Source organism: Amphiura filiformis, chromosome 7 (assembly GCF_039555335.1).
Source record: "Amphiura filiformis chromosome 7, Afil_fr2py, whole genome shotgun sequence".
Classification (NCBI taxonomy): domain Eukaryota; kingdom Metazoa; phylum Echinodermata; class Ophiuroidea; order Amphilepidida; family Amphiuridae; genus Amphiura; species Amphiura filiformis.
In genome coordinates, this window is record NC_092634.1 from 11312394 (window position 1) to 11331556 (window position 19163).

Below are 19163 nucleotides of genomic sequence, written 5' to 3' on the forward strand. Positions count from 1 at the left end.
TTTTAATGATTTGCCATAAAATGTGTATTAAATTGCGAATTTCAAAAAATCAAAATTATTTGATATCAGAATGACATTCTTCGTATTCAGAATGCAATTCGATATGTCTGATGTGCTCTGATGTCCCAAAATAAATACTGTCCAAACGTTCATACCCCAGCCCTTAATATCAACAGAATGTACAAAATGGCTTGACTGCACGTAGATATGTTCAAGTTGATAGCCAGAAATAAACCTACTAACCTACACGTACATTGAGCACAAAAAATGAGTTTTTAAGTCGGTTCGGAGGGGAACATATAGTGTATGTAAAAGTTTGAAGAATGCACATTTTTTAGTTTACAAAACACAATCATTTGAAAAAGGCAACCCGAATACTAAGTTGCACATGTACGAATGCATGATAAAATCACCGTCTTTTCATCTGCGTACTAGTTCAACTTCCATGTGATACATAAAAATGATTTCACTATTCATTTCAATAAAGGCAGCTTATTTAGCATTGTATATCATAGAAATTTAACCAAAATATCTTGATTTATTGCATACAATTGGTGCAGTACCTGTTTGTTCAATGGTATACCACAATAGAAGCTAAAGACGTGACAAAGTGTCGTTGGAGACACCACGAATCGCAGCAATTGACGGACGGCTCTGTGTGTTGGTATGAAAATGGATAGCTTTCTTAAAATATTGAAATATCTCGTGATTGAAATAACCAATTGGTCAAATTCAAAATTTCTGTTAACGATAAAACAACACTATTACGAGAATATGTTAAATTTGATTTAGTATTTTCTAAAATTCAGACAAAAAAGTTGGATACAGATCATTCATCACCCTGTACCTACTGTAGTGGTACCCCTGCCTAGCTACAATGTATAGGCCTACATAATAGTAAAATAGGTTAGGAGGTTAATAGAACTGATGCATGGCGATCTTGCCGTTATTATGTTAGCTATGTGTAACATGTTTTGGTTCAAAATAAGGATCAACTGTTACGTTGAAGTATTTGAAAACAAATGCATTTTTAAAGTTAGTTCATACGAGTTTCTATATAGTTTCTCGTAGTTTCTATATAGGCCTAGTGCAATTTGTACACGAATAAAAAGAGTATTAAGAAAAATACCATGCGATGGAGGTGCAAATGATTATCAAAAAGTTTGGTATTTTCCCCTATAATCCACAGAATATACATTTCAACATATAACAGAAATACGTCATGTTACAAAAACACTACAACCATAAAACATTTCAAGTAAATTCAATAAACTTACACTTACATACAAATTCAATTCAATAAAATTAATATAAATAATTAAATTTACCAAAATGAATATTAACAATTTTCTGACCTGCATTTAAGGAAAGGGGTATGAACGTTTGGATAGTATTTATTGTGGGACATGAGAGCACATCAGATATATCGAATTGCATTCTGAATTCGAAGAATGTCCTTCTGATATCAAATAATTTTGATTTTTTTTTTTTTTAATTCGCAATGTAATACACATTTTATGGCAAATCATTAAAAATTGATATTTTGATATTTAACAGTACTTGAAGTAAACTTTATAAATCTGATGATTTATACTTAAAGTGTATGTAGGTGGGATGAAAAGCCGACGATCAATTGAAAATTTTGACCTTTCGTATTGAAGATATGGATTTTTTCCCAAAACACAAAAAAAAAATAGGTCTTTTGGGAAAAAATCCATATCTTCAATATAAAAGGTCAAAATTTTCAATTGATCGTCGGCTTTTCCTCCCAGCTACATACACTTTAAGAATATATCATTAGATTTATAAAATTTATTTCGAGGACTGTTATATATCAAAAATTTGAAAAATAGCAAATTATAATAATTTGTCATAAAATTTGTATTAGGCGTATATCGTGAATTTCAAAAAATGAAAATTATTTGATATCAGAAAGACATGCTTCGTATTCAGAATGCAATTCGATATACGTCTGAGGTGCTCGCATGTCCCACAAAAAATACTGTCGAAACGCCATAAACGCTCATTCTAGATCCCTTAAGATCAGCATTGGTATCTGGGCATAGGCCTACTTTCGAATGTAGAGAGAACAAGAAATGTCTTTAAAAAAGACAACGCAGTGATTAAAGGAAACATGATGGATTTGCCTCGGTTCCGGAGCCACTGATTTAAAGATAACAGGTTTTAAAGGCCCATTCGGCGATTTGCTCATTTGGACGATCGTATCGTGAGTCATCAAAATTCAGATTTTGGTACCTTTGCATTGTCATAGATGTGCTAACATAGTAATTCAGCTGAAAGCCATTAATTAAGACAAAATAAGACATGATTTGAATGGGGCCACAGTTTTTTCGTTTCAAAAATACCTAATGACTATTTTATTACTTATCCTTCACTTTTAGATAATTTATAAACAATTTAATTTCTTTGTACTTTCGCTGGGATCACTGAAAGCACTTAACTTAAGAGACTGTATAGAATAAATAATCTTTGAATGAAAACATGTCACATCTGAGACGAATAGTTATATTCGTCTCCGTTTAATGATTTTGTCACTCCAGGTTTATCTTCAATGTTGTCAATGTTGTTAATTAATATTAATTGAAAGGTCAGCACAGCATTAACACTCAATGCCTACCAAAACTGAGATTTTGTATGAATTGAGTTAGATGCTGTAGGCCTATTTGACTTCACTTTAGTATATTCATATAAAGACAAGTAATTGAAATAACAGGTTGCTGGAATGTTTTGTAACAATGTGTGATATCTGGTTTAGGGCCCAAGCCGGCAAATTTGTAATTGAGATCAAGGCAAAAATATGGTGTAAGAACCAAAAAAAATAACATTTAAGAAAATGGATACTACAAATCATCAGAACTCTAGAACCAAGCATATTGAAGTATGGCGGTTGCCCGGTAGGGTCACTCCCATTGTGGCATGTACACCATCCGCAATAATAAAACGCGTAAAAGGGTACTTTTGTGGGTAGGCGCGATACGCGCGTTTCGTGTTTAGGGTGTAAAAACATGAAAAATTGGGGGAAAAGGTAGCAAAATTGCAATTGCTAATACGCGGAAATGAAATTTAGGGTATGAAATTTGATACAAGGAATAAAATCCCTGTTTAGGGTGTGAAACAGGCGCGTGTTACCTGTTTAGGGTGTCGTTCGCCAAGGGTTAAATCCTTGTTTAGGGTGCTTTCAAAAGTTGATTATCGCGGATGGTGTACAGGCGACAATAGGAGTGTCCCCCTCCGGGAAATGAATTGTGAAAAATGCTTCCTTTGTTCTGCATGATCAGATTGTGTCACATATTTAATACGTAACTTCTGGAATTTCACAGACTTTGTATTGGGTTCAAAGGGTTGCTTTTAAATCAGTACTACACATAACTTAATTTCAATGGAATCACAAGAATGTGGTTTTTAGTTTTCTTTAAAACAGCATTTTTTCCGCAGGCGGATATAATACGGAATTTGCTGGGGATAAAATATAATTATTTGACACATAATTGTGACTGTGGAAATTGTTTTTGTGTTTGGTAGCTTTATGTATAACAAGATTGACTTATGTAAAATTGTTGTTGTATATGCGTTGAGTTTGTGTACGATAATTTGGAAAAAAACATTCATTTTAATATACTATTTTTAGAAACACTGTCTCTCTGGCCTCTTCACTGAGCTAGACGCATGCGTGGTGTCAATTTTGTATAGAATTGGGCTCATTTGCATATGCATAAGTTCGTTGATAAGGCTGTGGCGTACTTAGTGATAGTAGAGTTCCAGTAAAATGAAGTTGTACGATTGCGTTTGATGATATAATGCGTATATATTTAAACTGTTGAAACATTTGTTTTTGTAAATCTGCACAATGTCCAGGCATGTCGCAAATGGCAAATATTGTATTACGTGTAATAATATGTCCTAGTGTATTGTATTTGTTCGAAAAGTTTAGCCCCGCTAATTTACTTCGCGCAAGGCATAGTTAAAGTTGGATAACTTAATTCACGATAAAGGTAGGGATAGAGATATGACGTCATCGAAAGTGATTAGTATAAACAGAATAAGAAGCAGTAATGTTTCCAGAACACGTGCGTTTATTAGGGACCGTTCGATCTTTATGCCAGGGGATTGGGAGTTTTAAGGGAGGAATCCGATATGAGGCTTTTTAGTGGGAATAATGCTAGGTTTTAAACGGAGAAAAAAAGGGGGAAACAAGGGAAAATCCGACATGTTTGAGCGGACGCGAGGGAGTGATTTTTTTTGTTGATTTTTGGTCAAAACTTCCACTCCCCAGGCGTTAATATTGAATAATTCCTTATATTGTTTTTATTGTAGGCCTTATTATATATCACTCACTCATTATTCATAAAACACACAAAGAATGGAAACACGAAACACAAGACATGGTTTGGAAAGACCCAAACCAGCACAAAAACAATTCATCAAAAAAGAAGAAAAAATGTATTCGCTGTAGAAATAGTGATGTAACAGGATTAAATACCATAGCGATAGGTGAAAATAATTTTGAATGCACGAAAACGTACGCTGTAACTCTGCATCACACCATTGATTATCAAAGAATAACCATTATAAAGACCAGAATAAGCCTTTTTGAAATATGGCGGGCACAAAAGGAGAGGACGTACTTTGAAGTGAGTAATCTTTTGTAATGATGCTTCTCAGCTGACAAAAGATTACTCATTTCAAAGTACGCCCTCTCCTTTTGTGCCCGCCATATTTCAAAAAGGCTTATCGTAATTCTATGGACATTTCACATTATATGCAGAGTCCGATTCATCTATTGCTATGGTAGTTAATCCGATTATTACGTCGCTTCTACGGCAAATACATGCGTTGACCTCAATGTTTATCAACAAAAACAAGGGACTGGTATGTCGATATGCTTGAACGAACTGCATACCCGGACAACCGCTACACTGTTCAATTGCGATGTGGCGGTAGTTTTAAAACCACGGGCCCTGATCAAAATAATAATTCGCGCACATACTGCCAGACAAAAAACATTATGATGATGCTCGCGCCTAGGCAATGTCACAAGTCAATTCATCTGTATATAATAGGCCTATACTGCAGGAAAAGTTTGTTCAGCCTAAATAAAGAACTCATTAAAAGTATGAATTATACACTGTATGTGATGCGATCAAGCAAAATCAGTCGGAACTCGGAAATATTGCTTTCGAGATATAGCCAAACAAAGGCAATATTTCCTTTTGCTTCCGGTTGTTTTGGAAACTCTTTGAAATCTTTGGAACTGGTTGTTTAATTTCGATGGGGGTTTCTGCAAAATGTAGGTTTGCAAATGTTATTTACGATCCTACATGTATAAGAAACTGAAAATTTAATATTTCCAAGTTCCGACTGATTTTGCTTGATCACGTCACATAATAATTATGAAAATGTTATCATGGTTACAGAACTATGATTATGAAATGATTATGATAATGATAATATAGTAGACGGGTGTGCATTTCCTGACCGTGCTGACACATGATACCAACGCTCTTTCGCTATCTACATGATCTACTATATCACAATCTACTATCATGACTATACATAGGCATATAACCATGTGTTTGCCTGCAGACCGTAAATTTGAATAAAGGTCTTTTAGCCGAAAGCAGATTTTCCTGGGATTTTCCTGGAAATTGCGAAAATTACCGTTAATTAAGACCCATTCAGTGACTCCAGCGAAAGTGTAAAAAAATTAAAATTGTATATAAATTGCTTAAAAGTGAAGGATAAATCATTCAAATTGTCATTTGGTATTTTTGAAATGAAAAATTTGGCAAAAAAACAACGAAAACAGCAGTATTAACGAAGTTGAAACCCCATCCGAATACATGTAGCTAATTTAGATAGGCCCCTACTGTCAGTATCTAAATTACAGATTCACGTAAATTCTTTATTTTTGTCTTAAATACACGGCTTTCGGCTGAACCACTAGCAGGATATGTTTACATATTTATGACAATGACAAAGGTATCAAAATCTGAATTTTGATGATTTTTTCGATCGACCGGATGAGCAAATCACTGAATGGGCCTTTACATGGGAATCCGAAGAATTAAGGATTTTAGTCTATATTTTGGAGAGAAAATGGCTGTGAATTTACAGAATTATGTATTTGCCGCGTTATTGTAGCCGTGTAGTGAACATGCATATTTTCATGGTGTTAGCAAAGGACACTCATTAAACATAATTATTAAGTTCAATATTTTTTATCTCCGTTTTATTGAAATCTGATCGGTATTAAAGCGGTGGGTCAATCAATACCAGCATTTGTTAACGTCGTCATCAGTGCATCTGTTGTCTTCTTTGTTACAATAATTTATTCAAACAATCTCATTACGTTCATGGAATGGCACTTCCCTGATGGAATCGATAATTTGTATCCATTGTAAATTTATATTTATTGCTCTTACCAACTGGATGTCAAAAGGATTATGTCACTGATTTATTAAGTATGTATGCCAGCTGAAGAAGAGACTCGTTTTTACAAATTTCCTCGGAAAACATATTTGGTGAGTGCATTCTGTTAATTACATTTGTTATTAGAATCATGGTAACTAAATACCATTTTGCTATTTACAGCCATGGCAACGGTCAGGGCAACGGTAGGCTTTTGATGGAAATACATAGAGATAGAGACCTACGTTCTTCGTATATAAATTTGCGTTTCACATCATTGGCATGTACAGCTTCGATGTCCACATTGAAGAAGCTGGCCTACATGTACAATTACATGAAATGATTGAACAAGATGGTAACACTACATGTAGGCCGGGCATTAGTGCCGTACTATTACGCTGACTTTCGTATTCGGCAAGGAGGACGATTTCGACCTCCTGGTTTGTTTACAAACAGAGAGGTAGACAAAAGACCGTTCCGCTTGTCCAAACACTCAAGTATCAGAAGGATGGTCCACAATAGCGTGATTCACGTAACATGAATAGGGATTAAAAAGCTGTCACGTAGAACCATGTGCTTCTATTGTCCAATTTGTCATCAAGATTTCATATGGAAACAGTTCAGACCCAGTACACGATCATGTCAGAAATTAATATTTTGTTCTGGGTCTGATTATTCGGACTAGGCATAGGCATATTTTGTGATACATACACGTGATGTATAAATTATGTTTAGGCATATCTCCAATCCCTACTGACAAACCCTTTATTTTTATATTGCATGCGAAATAAACGAGCATAATTATATGAATTCTAAACAACTAATTTAGGAAATTTATGGCAAAAATTATAAGACCTCAAATCCATAAACGAGTTAAATCATGATATTTTTGACAATATTACATATTCAAAAAATTTTAATTTTAATTTCAATTTCAATTTCAATTTCAATTTCAATTTCAATTTCAATTTCAATTTCAATTTCAATTTCAATTTCAATTTCAATTTCAATTTCAATTCTTTAATGGGCAAAGTGCGTTAAAAATAGAGGTTTTTCGGGGGTAAATGCTAAAGTTAGGTTTTTGATGGGAAAATACCAGTACAACATTTATCTATTTATTTATTTATTATTCATTACATCATTACCCCGTGGCCCGTACAATCAAATCAGCGAAATAAAGGCATCTAATACATGATAGATGCATGTTGTTTTGACTAGTTTATTAATATTTCAGAATCATACCATGGATGGATGCATTACGTTTATGGTAATTTTGATATCAACATGCACAGATCAACATGCAACAGTTGCTTTGAAATCAATTTGAATCGTCAAAAAATGACTTAATCTGTTAATTTGTTTCACTCTTTCCAGCCAATGAAACAAGAATTATACGATGACGGGCGGCAACAATCGGCGCTTGATATGTACCTCATTCTGCCTATCTTCTGTGATCGTGATGCTGTGTGTGGTGTACATGGTTTGGTCTTCCGAGGATCCGTTTGGCCAAGTCACATACTATGCTGTCAGTGCTGATGATGCTATGCAATATGTGTGGAAGAATGTCGGAAACAGGTGAGTTGTCGGGATGGCATTGTAATCAGACCATGCAGATACTATACACCCCTACTTTCACAATATATGAGGGGGAAGTGACCTTGAAAAACATTTGGTTGAGACAAAGTGGCTGCTGAAACCTTGTTGTGGAATGTCATTGTGGTCTGACCCTGCAGATACTGAACACCCCTATAACTTTCACAATATGCGGGGGAGGCCTTGAAAAACAAAAGCATTTAGTTGAGACAAAGTGGCTGCTGATACCTTGTTGTAGAATGTCATTGTGGGCTGACCCTGCAGATACTAAACACCCTTTTATAACTTTCACAATATACGAAGGGGAAGAGACCTTGGAAAACAAAGCATTTGGTTGGGACAAAGTGGCTGCTGAAACCTTGTTGTAGAATGTCATTGTGGACGGACCCTGCAGATACTAGACACCCCTAGAACTTATACGAGAGGATTTCTTGAAAAACAAAGTATTTAGTTGAGACAAAGTGGCTACTGAAACCTTGAAATCAGACGGGTTTCCGTCCTTACTGAAAATTAAAAACTCAGCCTGGTCAGAAGGGAAAGCTCCCTGAAATACGTCTCATCACACCAGTATACCGACAGTTATTCAAGAAGGGTGCATGTCGCCTATTTGCATGGATTGGACACCTTTCATCCCAAATTCGAGGTATGTGTTTGGAGAGAGGAGGCATCCTTGTCTAACACCAACTACTACTTCAAACCACTTGGTGACCTTGCATTAAGTATTACCGAGCAGTTGGTTGGCTTGTACAGGCTTTCAATGAGGTTAACCAGATTTTTGTCTGCTCCGATGGATCGTGCTTCATGACAGATGGTATCAAATGCTGCCTTAAAATCATCAAAATTCATCAATGTATCTACCTTTCCCTCTCATTTTCAATAATTTGCCGTGTATAACAAACATTGCATTTGGGGTACCTCGCGCTCGGACACTTCAAAATCCATCACCTAAAACAACATCCGCAATGCTGATAATACAACCTTGTATTCGAAAAGCTCCAAATGGTCATCAATGAATTGGCGAAAGCCTGCAGTAAATGGGGGGGGTGCATGAAACGCAACCATACGAAGTGATAGTATTACAGCACATGCACTAATTGACAAATTCTTTTTTGGATAGTAATGTGATCAGTAGAGATGGATGTCAAACAGCGTCAAAGAGTAAAAGCACCATTTGGTTGAACCAAGACATTTCAAGGTCATTCAAAATGAGGATCTACAGAGCCCTTATTCTCCACATTGCCTATGGAGCCAAACCTTGGAAGTATCCTGGACTTTGCGTAAATCAGGTCAAATAAAGTTTAAAGCATTTGAAGTGAGATGTCTTATATATACCCAATGGGCACACCTGACGGGCACACCTGACGTTGTATCAACGATATCCTAACCTGCGCTCACTAGGGTATATCTTTGGTGTTACACTAATGGACAAGATAACGAGTAGATCGTGCGCAGTCTGAACGTAACAAAGACCATTCTGGAAGAAGTAGCCCAACGACGGATGAAATGGTTTGGCGTGTTATCCGTATAATATACGTATGTAACATTGTTATGAGATTTTGTTACGTTATGCGTCGTTACATACGTATAACCAACCACTGTCTCCCCCTCCAACCCTACCAGAACGACTTCGCTGTCCCCAGGCCACCAGATCGACCGGTAGTTGATCACATTTTTTCTACTTCACCTGGAATTACAATTATTGGGGCCAGGCCCATACGCAGGGGGGGTGCGAGGTGCGACCGCACCTCCCCAAATCTGCAAAAGTATACAAAAAGTCCCAAAATTTAATTTAAGAAAATCAGGTTTTTTTACGGTTTTTTGGTCATAAAAGGTCCAAATTTGGGGGGGAAAAGTCCACTTTTCACAAAATCGCCCACCCCCTTTGGAAAAAAGTCCACTTTTTCAAAAGCAGCACCCCCCCCCCCAAAAAAAATCATGCGTACAGGCCTGATTGGGGCTGACGGGTATTCGAGCCCCTGCGTAGCCCCACGGTTCCTAAGTCTATGAATATGCATTTTTGATAATGTAACCCTTACCTATAATTTTATATACAATATACATGATATATATCGTATGGGTCCCAAATAAATTATAATTGCACATAATACATAATTATTTCAATGTAAAAAATAAAATCTTTGTATGTAAAATAAAACCAATTTCCTCGACTGTCCTTGACGTTGAATATATGTCTAATAATTGCCTCTATATTAAAACGAAATTACCCACTTAACCGTGCCTCGACCAGACTTGCTTTCTTATTAATTACTCGGTATTTTTCTTCCATGCACAGCTATGTGGCAGCACCATGTATCGACAAGACTTCTGTATCGTTGGTATGTTACCACAAATTTAGTGTTAGGACCTATAGTTCATTGTTTAAATGAAATGTGCAATTCTGTATTTCAAGTTTCACATTCAATATAACCTCTTAATAGAGTTTCAATAAAGCCAATGAAGGCGAAACCTTTCAACATACATGCACGTACTTCCGTATTTTGTTCGGGGTTTTGTTTATGTGTTAAGGAATCGGATAGCAATGTTTGCACGGTGTTTTTGTTGGACCTGAGAGCACATCAGACATATCGAATTGTATTCTGAATACGAGGAATGTCCTGATGATATCAAATATATTTTTCTTAATTCGCGGTTATTAAAATTAGATTTTTTTTTGATATTTTTGATATTTAACAGTCCTCGAAGACCTACATTTTTTTTCAGAGGGGAGGTCCAAATTTTCATATGGATGGCGTTTCATCCCAGCTACATACACTTTAGGTATACATATTATTAAATTTATACAACTTACTTACTTAATCATTTGCCATAAAATATGTATTATACCGCGAATTTAAATTATTTGATATCAGATGGACATTTCTATTATTCAGAATGCAATTCGATATGCCTGATGTACTCTCGAAATACGTGAAAGCATCGCTATCCGATCCCTTGCTTTATAAGGCCGGGGTTATTGTTGTCAGCATTCCTACATGCAAATCACATATAGTTCAAGTTACATACATGTATAATACTGGTAACCTGAAAAGAGAAATTGGTTTACGACCTTGTATGGCGACAACAATTAAAGTAATAATGACATAAAAAGGAAAAAAAAAGGTGTAGTTTGTTTGGCATCGGCTGCTCAATTGCTGTAAAGGAAAATAATGTTTTGTGATTTCGTATAGATTTATAAAATATTGGATGTAACTATCAACGTGCTGCAGCATCTATTCATTTATTGTTTCAGAGCGCTGACATATTGAAAAAAAATTCCCTTTAAAAGGGAAGGCCAGCCTCAATGCAGAAGAGGTTTTGTAAATAGTTTGGGTCACCGTGAAAGGCATTTTTTAGGATCACGCTTACATCCATGTTACATGACAGTTCACCAAACCATCAATGCTGAGAACATGCACACTGAAACAGCAAAAAGCATTAACTCCTATAACTCCTGTCAACTCTTAATTCATTACTCCAAATTGTTCTGTATTTTTGTCTTTAGGGTAAATTGGGGTAAATGGAACGCTTAAGGAATAAATCACTTTCTGTGGTCAGGAGGGTATCCATATATGATTTTTGTTTGTTTCAATAAGTAGATAATATGTTTTTACAACTTGTTTTAACAGATAAACTCCCATTTTATGCTTTGTTTCTTGTATCGGTCCAAATACATGCATGGTCATGGTGTTCCAGTTACCCCCAACAAATTGGGGTAAATGGAACATTGGGTTGGGTAATTGGAACAAGGGGCATTACTTGCAAGGAGCCTACATTCGTAGCTATATTTACATTGAAAAGACATCAGAATATTTTATTTAACATATATTTTGTGACTAAACAAAAGATTAACAAAAATAATTTTGTTTTCATGTTTTTTTTATAAACATGGTAAAATACCACGTAAAAAAACACTTTCTCTTGGTACATAACAGAAAAAAATGGTTTCAGATGTTTAAAAAATCAATAGGAGGCCTAATTTGTCATGAATTAGTTATTTGTAGTATATAATTTCATAATAATTAAACCAATTAGTAAAAAAAATATTAACATGTTATATATATTTGAAGTCAGTCAACCGTGTTCCATTTACCCCAAGTGGATCTGTTGTGGGGTAAATGGAACACCAAACTAATTAATTAGCTAATTAGCATATTAATTTGCATAATTTCATCATTAAAATCTGCTATTTTATTGTTTAAAACATTTATGTTATTGTAGAAAACAAACATATTGCCAATATTGTAAGACAACTCTCAGCACAACATTCAAATATTTAGGAATCAATACCCTTAAATTAGTAATGTTCACTGAACCGTAGCACCACTTCAAGGTCAGTGACAACATTTGAGATTTTCTTCCACTCAAATACCGAGTAAACCCACGCTTGGGGTATGAAACGAAAGCAGAACGTATAGCGTTGGGGTAAATGGAACAGTCGGTATGATGTTGCCCAATTTTTTTCTTGATTGAGGGAATTGTATTCTCAGCGTTCCATTTACCCCACCGTTCCATTTACCAAAATCAAGAAATACACTGCAGTTGTTAGTTAATTCGCTATGTAAACTCAACTTACATGCACATTTTATTTCAAAATGATTTTATATTATTTCGCAATGTATAGTTTACTATAAAGTAGATAGTGGCAAGCACATGATAAAAGGACTGATCATTCACTACAATCTTCACTTTTAAACTGTATTTTTTGAATGTGTTGATTGTGACTCCTGCAAAGCTATGGACATGGCATCTTACCTACTCCATTCTGTAATAGTCTGCATTGTGTGTTTTCTCAGTCTTCAATCATTTTGTTGAATGTAATTTTATGAATCAAATAAAAAAGATAGAAAGTGGCCTCACTTTAGTTATGTGTCATTTTACAGTATTTATAATTTATAAAGTAAGACAATAATTTATTTATTTTCTATAAGTGCATGCCAAAATATGGGATTTATTGTTCAATATTATAGCTAACCCTAAAAACTTTATTTTCCATCGGATTTTTCCCGTTGAAAAGACAAAACTAATGTTAAAGATAGCAATAATATCATCAATAACATTTTGAGTCAATTTTATCCATAAAACGATACAGGATAGGATAGATAATTACTTTGACTTCAATGTGGTCCATATAATGAAGATTTTGATTCTAAAACATTATTAGATCTGTTATCAACATCAATTATGCACTCACAGGCAACCAAACATCATGCTATGCTCAGTAGTCCACTGATATGACCTTGTTCCAGTGATCATTCCCCGCTAGTTACTAATTGTTGACCATGTCATATTTTTGATATGCTGATTGCTGAACAAGTTTATGTTTATATGTGTAGGCCTAACCTATGATAACTTTTTAAGTCATAATTAATTCAAACATAACTTTGGCAATACTCAATCGTTTTCGTTCGTTGAAACGGCAAAACATACCTTCTTTTCCTTGCAAATCGAATTAGCAGACATCAAAAACATTTCCACCACAAGAAGTAAAAAAAAAATTCATACCAATAGAAGAAGGCTATAATCTTAGCTAATCTTTAGTGTACACAAATCCCATCTCAGAATTAGGTACCAACCCTATGGGCTGGCGAAAATGTTGCCAATCAATATTCATGATGATGAAAGTGTACATTCAACATTCAGTTTTCGAAATTGGGTGACTTTTGTTTGGCAGGTGTGGAATAGATCTGACTAAGTGTTTTAATTACGCAACGCATAAAGGTTTTGGCATCATTTAATGGATAGCGCTGTTTCTATAACAGTTATTATTATTATTTTCTTTATTCATTCCTTTCTTTACCTTTCTCTGCACTTATTCTTTCTTATGCCTACACGGGGCCTATTGTTGAATGACATAGAAATATGTTAAGCACGGAATTTTAATTCTCATTGCACGAATTTTAAACATCACTGCACAAACGTGCAAAATAGCCCATGGCTCTAGTGCCAACAAGTACCTTACCTACGGTGTACCTGTGCAGGCGGCCGTACTCTGCCATTGTTACTAATTTGTTCGTTTGGTTTGAATTTCCAGGAGGGCGAATCGTGCAAATCATCTCACCCAGTAAATATAACATTTATGAGAAGTCAAGAAATGGTTCAAAAAAGACGACGGGAATCATTGACACAAGTCTGTGTGAAATACCACATAGATCAAACGGACAGTCCAGAGCTACCATCAGCAGGATTATCTTTGTTGTTAGAAGAATATCGACATATTTATACTACTAGTAAATTTACATTGGCAGATTGGGACCACGTATTCGACATTTTGTCTCACTTTACAAACTGCGCAACTGCATCTGAAAAAATAAAAGTCAGCCTACCGGGATTTAAAAAGGAGGATCAATTTACACTACAAAATTTTACAACTTTCATGGTTTCCCGCCATCCATTTTCGCGCCTTTTATCGGCGTATATCTTCAAAGTTGGTCCAGATGCTACAGCGGAACAAGTAACCAGTGGAAACTATGAGAAACTCCGAAAGAAAATCTTGATAAGTTATCCAAGTAAAACATCTACTAAAAAAGACATTCCAGATTTTTGTGGATTTATTTCATACATTCTTGACAATGATTATTTTGATGATGTCAGTTGGATGGAAAATTACAAACTGTTATCACCGTGTAACTTGCCTTATGATATCATAGGAAAATTTGAAACATTTGAAAATGATGCTAACTTTATCCTTCAATCAACTGGCGCTCAATGTTTGGTAGACTCTGCTGTGTTTGATAGAAGTATCTTAAGTGGTTTTATAAATGAAGATATATTACTGAAATACTATCAAACATTACCAAAGGAAGCTATCAAAATATTGTACCAAAGATATAGATTGGATTTTCTGCTCTTTGACTATACGTTTGAGATTACAGTTGACGGAGAAATGCTACGATTTCCGGATTAATAGCTGATTTATTTCGCGTGAGGCCAAAAAAATAGAATGTCTCAAGTTGCAGTGCATATTCGTTTTCGGTGCGCATTTGTCTCGGAGATGTTGGCCAATTATTTTTTTTACAAAATGTTGTTAAATTGCTTTAAATTACAAGCATTTGTCGGAATAATTGTGCTATTAACACTATAATTTGTGAAAAGAATTTATTATGTGTATGAGAATTTAAGTTCTAAAAGTTCTGAACATCGCAACTTTTCTCAAGCTTATTTTATTTTGACCGAGTTTGGGTGGGGGCATTCCACATTGGTTTCGGGCAGGGGCGTAGCCAGCTTTCTTGGTCAGGGGTGGCAAATGAAATATCGGGGGCACAGATGGAAAAATAATGTAGTTGCATCATACAATAAATATGCCGGGTTTTTTTGATAAAGACTACATGTCTTCGAGCTTCCCAAAAGGCTTTAGGTTATTCCTTCATGTAATTTTACACGAAATTAGGGTTAGGGTTAGGGTTAAGGTTAGGGTTAGTTTAGGGTTAGGATTAGGGTTAGGATTAGGGTTAGGATTAGGGTTATGATTAGGATTAGGCTTAGGGTTAGGATAAGGGTTAGAGTTAGGATTAGATTACACGAAATAATTACATGAAGGATCGACCCTTTATTGGGGTAATGTGCGCCAAATATTTGGTATTTTACACTAGTTTCGCCCATTATCAGGTTAAACAAAAAGGGCTATATTTTAATACGACAATGTGCGCGCGCATCGCGAAAATTGTTGTATTCTACACTATTTTAGGGTTAATTTTGGTGGGAAAGAGCATCCTTACCCTTTTTCTTTTCCTTTGCCCTCCAGATTTTCTCTTTGATTGTTTGTCAGAGGGTACGCCCCCCCCCGTCACCCGCTGGCTACGCTACTGCTACGAGGCCTCAGCACACTATATCATGATTTTTTTTTCTAAGGGAAAGTAATTTAATTTACAGCGGTATTTTCTACTTAGTGACAATTTTTTACTCTAAATTTTATATTTTTGTATTTTCATTGCCAGTTTATACGATTCAATATGATTCTTTATATTAATATTAAGAATAGGCAAGAAACATATCAAAACTGTTTGGAATTGTTTACGCATCTTGAACATTGCTGAAATATATTTTATTATTATGTGCTTTCATCATGCTTTATTAAAATTGTATTTATTTTGCATGTTATATTCATGTTTTAAATAACATTCTGTATATAATTTATCATGTTTACCTATGAAATGACTCCAGTCATTTTAATGCTTTTATGAATTTTGTATAAACACATCACAAGAAGTCCCCATCTCAACATTTGGTCATAACATCGTAAGGTAAAATGTTGTACCAATAAAATTAACTTGGAAATTATTATATGACTGTTGACTAAGTGATGTGTGAAAATTAAAGATGTCCATGACTTCATGGCGTAATGAGCCCAAATTGGAAGACAAAAACTGCCCTTTCCAAAAGTCACAAAGTAGGAATTGGATTGGCCAACTTGCTGAGCTCTCAACCAAAAAGGGCATTTGCATGGCTGAATGATCATGAATTGATTACACATTAGAGAAAATGTTCACTTGGTGGGCATTTTAAACTGCACTCAACCACATGTGTGTGTGTTTTTTCATTATTGTCTGTCCAAATAACTTAGACACCCGGTTTTTAGGATATATTTCGAAAAGTTTTCACTTTGGCAAAAAGTCATGAAAGAAAAGTGGCTAAACACTGTCAGACCTAACAGAAATTATTAGTAAAGCGATAAAAAAATATTCTTCCTTGTCTACTTTTATTCAATTTTGACCAATTTACACCAATATATCTGGGTCCAGCCGAATATTCCTAATGACTTGAAACTTTTGATGGGATAATCTACTTACAGTAAGGGGTGTTTGAACATTGCAATCATGCATATATTGATCAGTGATTCCACCCTTTTTTCTTTGATCCTTTTACTAATTCACAATAATGGCGGTCTACTCAAATGCATTCAACAAAAGCATGTTTGCAATCTACAGCGAGAGGTCGTCACACGCATAACAAATACACTACGATCAAATAGGTTGATAACAATATTTGATTGAATGGACTACACTGTGCCATGATTTCGGTGAAGGACACCGGTTCAAATCCTTTGTTTCGAGCCAATCAATAATTTCATGCACAACCTCTATAACTCAAAAGATGTCACAGTTGGTGCATTATAACAAATGACAGGGCAAGTTACTATGCGTCTGGAGTGTATTGTGAATTATACTCCTCACCAATAACATCAGAACATTCATATGGCATACAATTTGTATTTTCTTAGAATTGTGCCAAGCCAAAAGCATGCACAGAAGAAGATTCAAATACCGCGCCGAATTGTTGTAATTGGTTGAGGGACAGCTGGGATCACTGAGTTAATACACTATATGCCAATTAGAAACACTGTCTGCATTTTATGACCTGAATTATATTTTTCATTTTTATAAAATGTTTTTGGTGAGGAGTATAATTAATTTACTATTCATCCATTCACTATCCAAAATCACCATACCTACAAATCTGTATAATGAGACCTTCCAAAATAATGGTACCCAACTTCTACCGGATTATTTTTAAAGTGTTGAGAAAAACCTTCCAATTTCAATAGAATTTCTGGTAAACTCTCACTCAATGCTTTGGAAACACAAAAATCCCGTTAGGTCTCAGCGAATGTTAACACTTTTCTTTCATGACTTTCTTTGAAAGTGTATATTTTTTCAAATAAGTAACAAAAACTGGGTGTCTAAGTTAATTGGACAGACAATAGTAACAAGCCATGAATCAATTTTTGTGACAACCATAGGCCTACTTTGTGACTTTTGAAAAGGGCAGTTTTTGTCTTCCATTTGAGCTCATTACGCCATGAAGTCATTGACATCTTTCATTTTCACACAACACTTAGTAAACAGTCATATAATTATTTCTAAGTTAGTTTTATTGGTACACAATGTAACCTTACAATGTTATGACGTAATGTTGAAAGGGGGACTTATTTCTTGTGCTGTGTTTATATACGAGGGTCGGTCAGTATGTAATGAGAGTTTACTTGTAACCCCATATGGATTATTTTCATGGAATTTTCTTTCTGTTTTACTACTTTTGTAACAATAGTAGAATAACAGTACTATTTTAATACCGGTTTCATATATTTTCTAGGGAGACTTCCGTTTTAGTGCTTGGGGATTAGTCAACAGAACTGGCGAAAAAAATTAAATTTCCACGTTGGCAATATCAAAAGTTTGTCAAAAATAACACATGTTTGACCACACATTACGAATAAACTAAAACCTTTCCAACCCGACAAAGATGGTTTTATGAGCTGGAAATGTGTATTCCAAAAGGCAGCACTCTCCATACTTTAATTCCCGAGAAAACCTAAAATATACAACAATAGCCAACCTCATTTTAGCCTCTTTTAAGTAACAAAACGACTTATATACAGGTGAGTAGTCTCAGTTTACAGTTAGTGACTGTAGACCATTGATTTTATGTAGTTGTTTACTACTATATAATCATGCTAATTGATGGCTGCGTTGCACCGGGATAAGGCCGATTCATACTTTAAAAATAGGAGGTTAAAATCATTGGATATAGATTAAATAACGTTGTTGTATACACTGAATACTCGCACACCGAATAAAAAGTAAGAACTGGGCCTTAGGCTGTAGAAAGATATTATGTTTTGTAAAAAGTATGCCATGCGTGAAACACGGATAATTGTTTACTTCTAATCATGCTAATTGATGACTGCGCTGCACCTGACTTAAGCTGACTATTTTTGGCACTTCTGAAACTAAACGATGTCTCTCGTTTCAAATCATCAGTGTCAGTATGACTATTTTCTTACAAAGAAACGATCATGCAAACTGACAGTTCAAAAACAATCATGTCTGATATTTCTTCTAAATTAAGAAAAACTAGTATAGCTGTACCATTTAGTAAATTGAGATTTCTTTGCTCGAGAAACACCCACGATATAAAAAACAACAACCTACGTTTGCACAGTATTTTTTGTGGGACATGAGAGCAAATCAGACATTTGATGATATTTTATTTTGGTAATTCGCTATGTAATACAAATTTTATGGCAAATTACTAAAATTTATATTTTTAAATTTTTATATTTAAGAGTCCTCGAAGTAAACTTTATAAATCTAATCATTTATATTTTGTCCATGGTTTCAACCTTTCTTGGATTATTATAAATC

At 34.9% G+C, this 19163-nt stretch overlaps 1 protein-coding gene across 3 annotated transcripts in view; it reads left to right on the forward strand.

Annotated features, from left to right (window-relative positions):
- LOC140156742 (carbohydrate sulfotransferase 11-like) overlaps window positions 1-16073 on the forward strand; it is a 29344-nt gene extending 13271 nt beyond the window's left edge. The window contains exons 1-4 of one of the 3 annotated variants that reach the window (XM_072179691.1): window positions 6359-6542; window positions 7804-8004; window positions 10316-10358; window positions 14054-16072. In XM_072179691.1, the coding sequence (XP_072035792.1) occupies window positions 7826-8004; window positions 10316-10358; window positions 14054-14926 (1095 nt within the window). In that variant the 5' untranslated portion in view covers window positions 6359-6542; window positions 7804-7825 and the 3' untranslated portion in view covers window positions 14927-16072. Of the gene's footprint in view, window positions 1-6358; window positions 6543-7803; window positions 8005-10315; window positions 10359-14053 lie in introns of those variants that run through there. The other 2 variants (XM_072179692.1, XM_072179690.1) reach the window with 2 other exon arrangements.
- Window positions 16074-19163: the final 3090 nt, after the last annotated feature.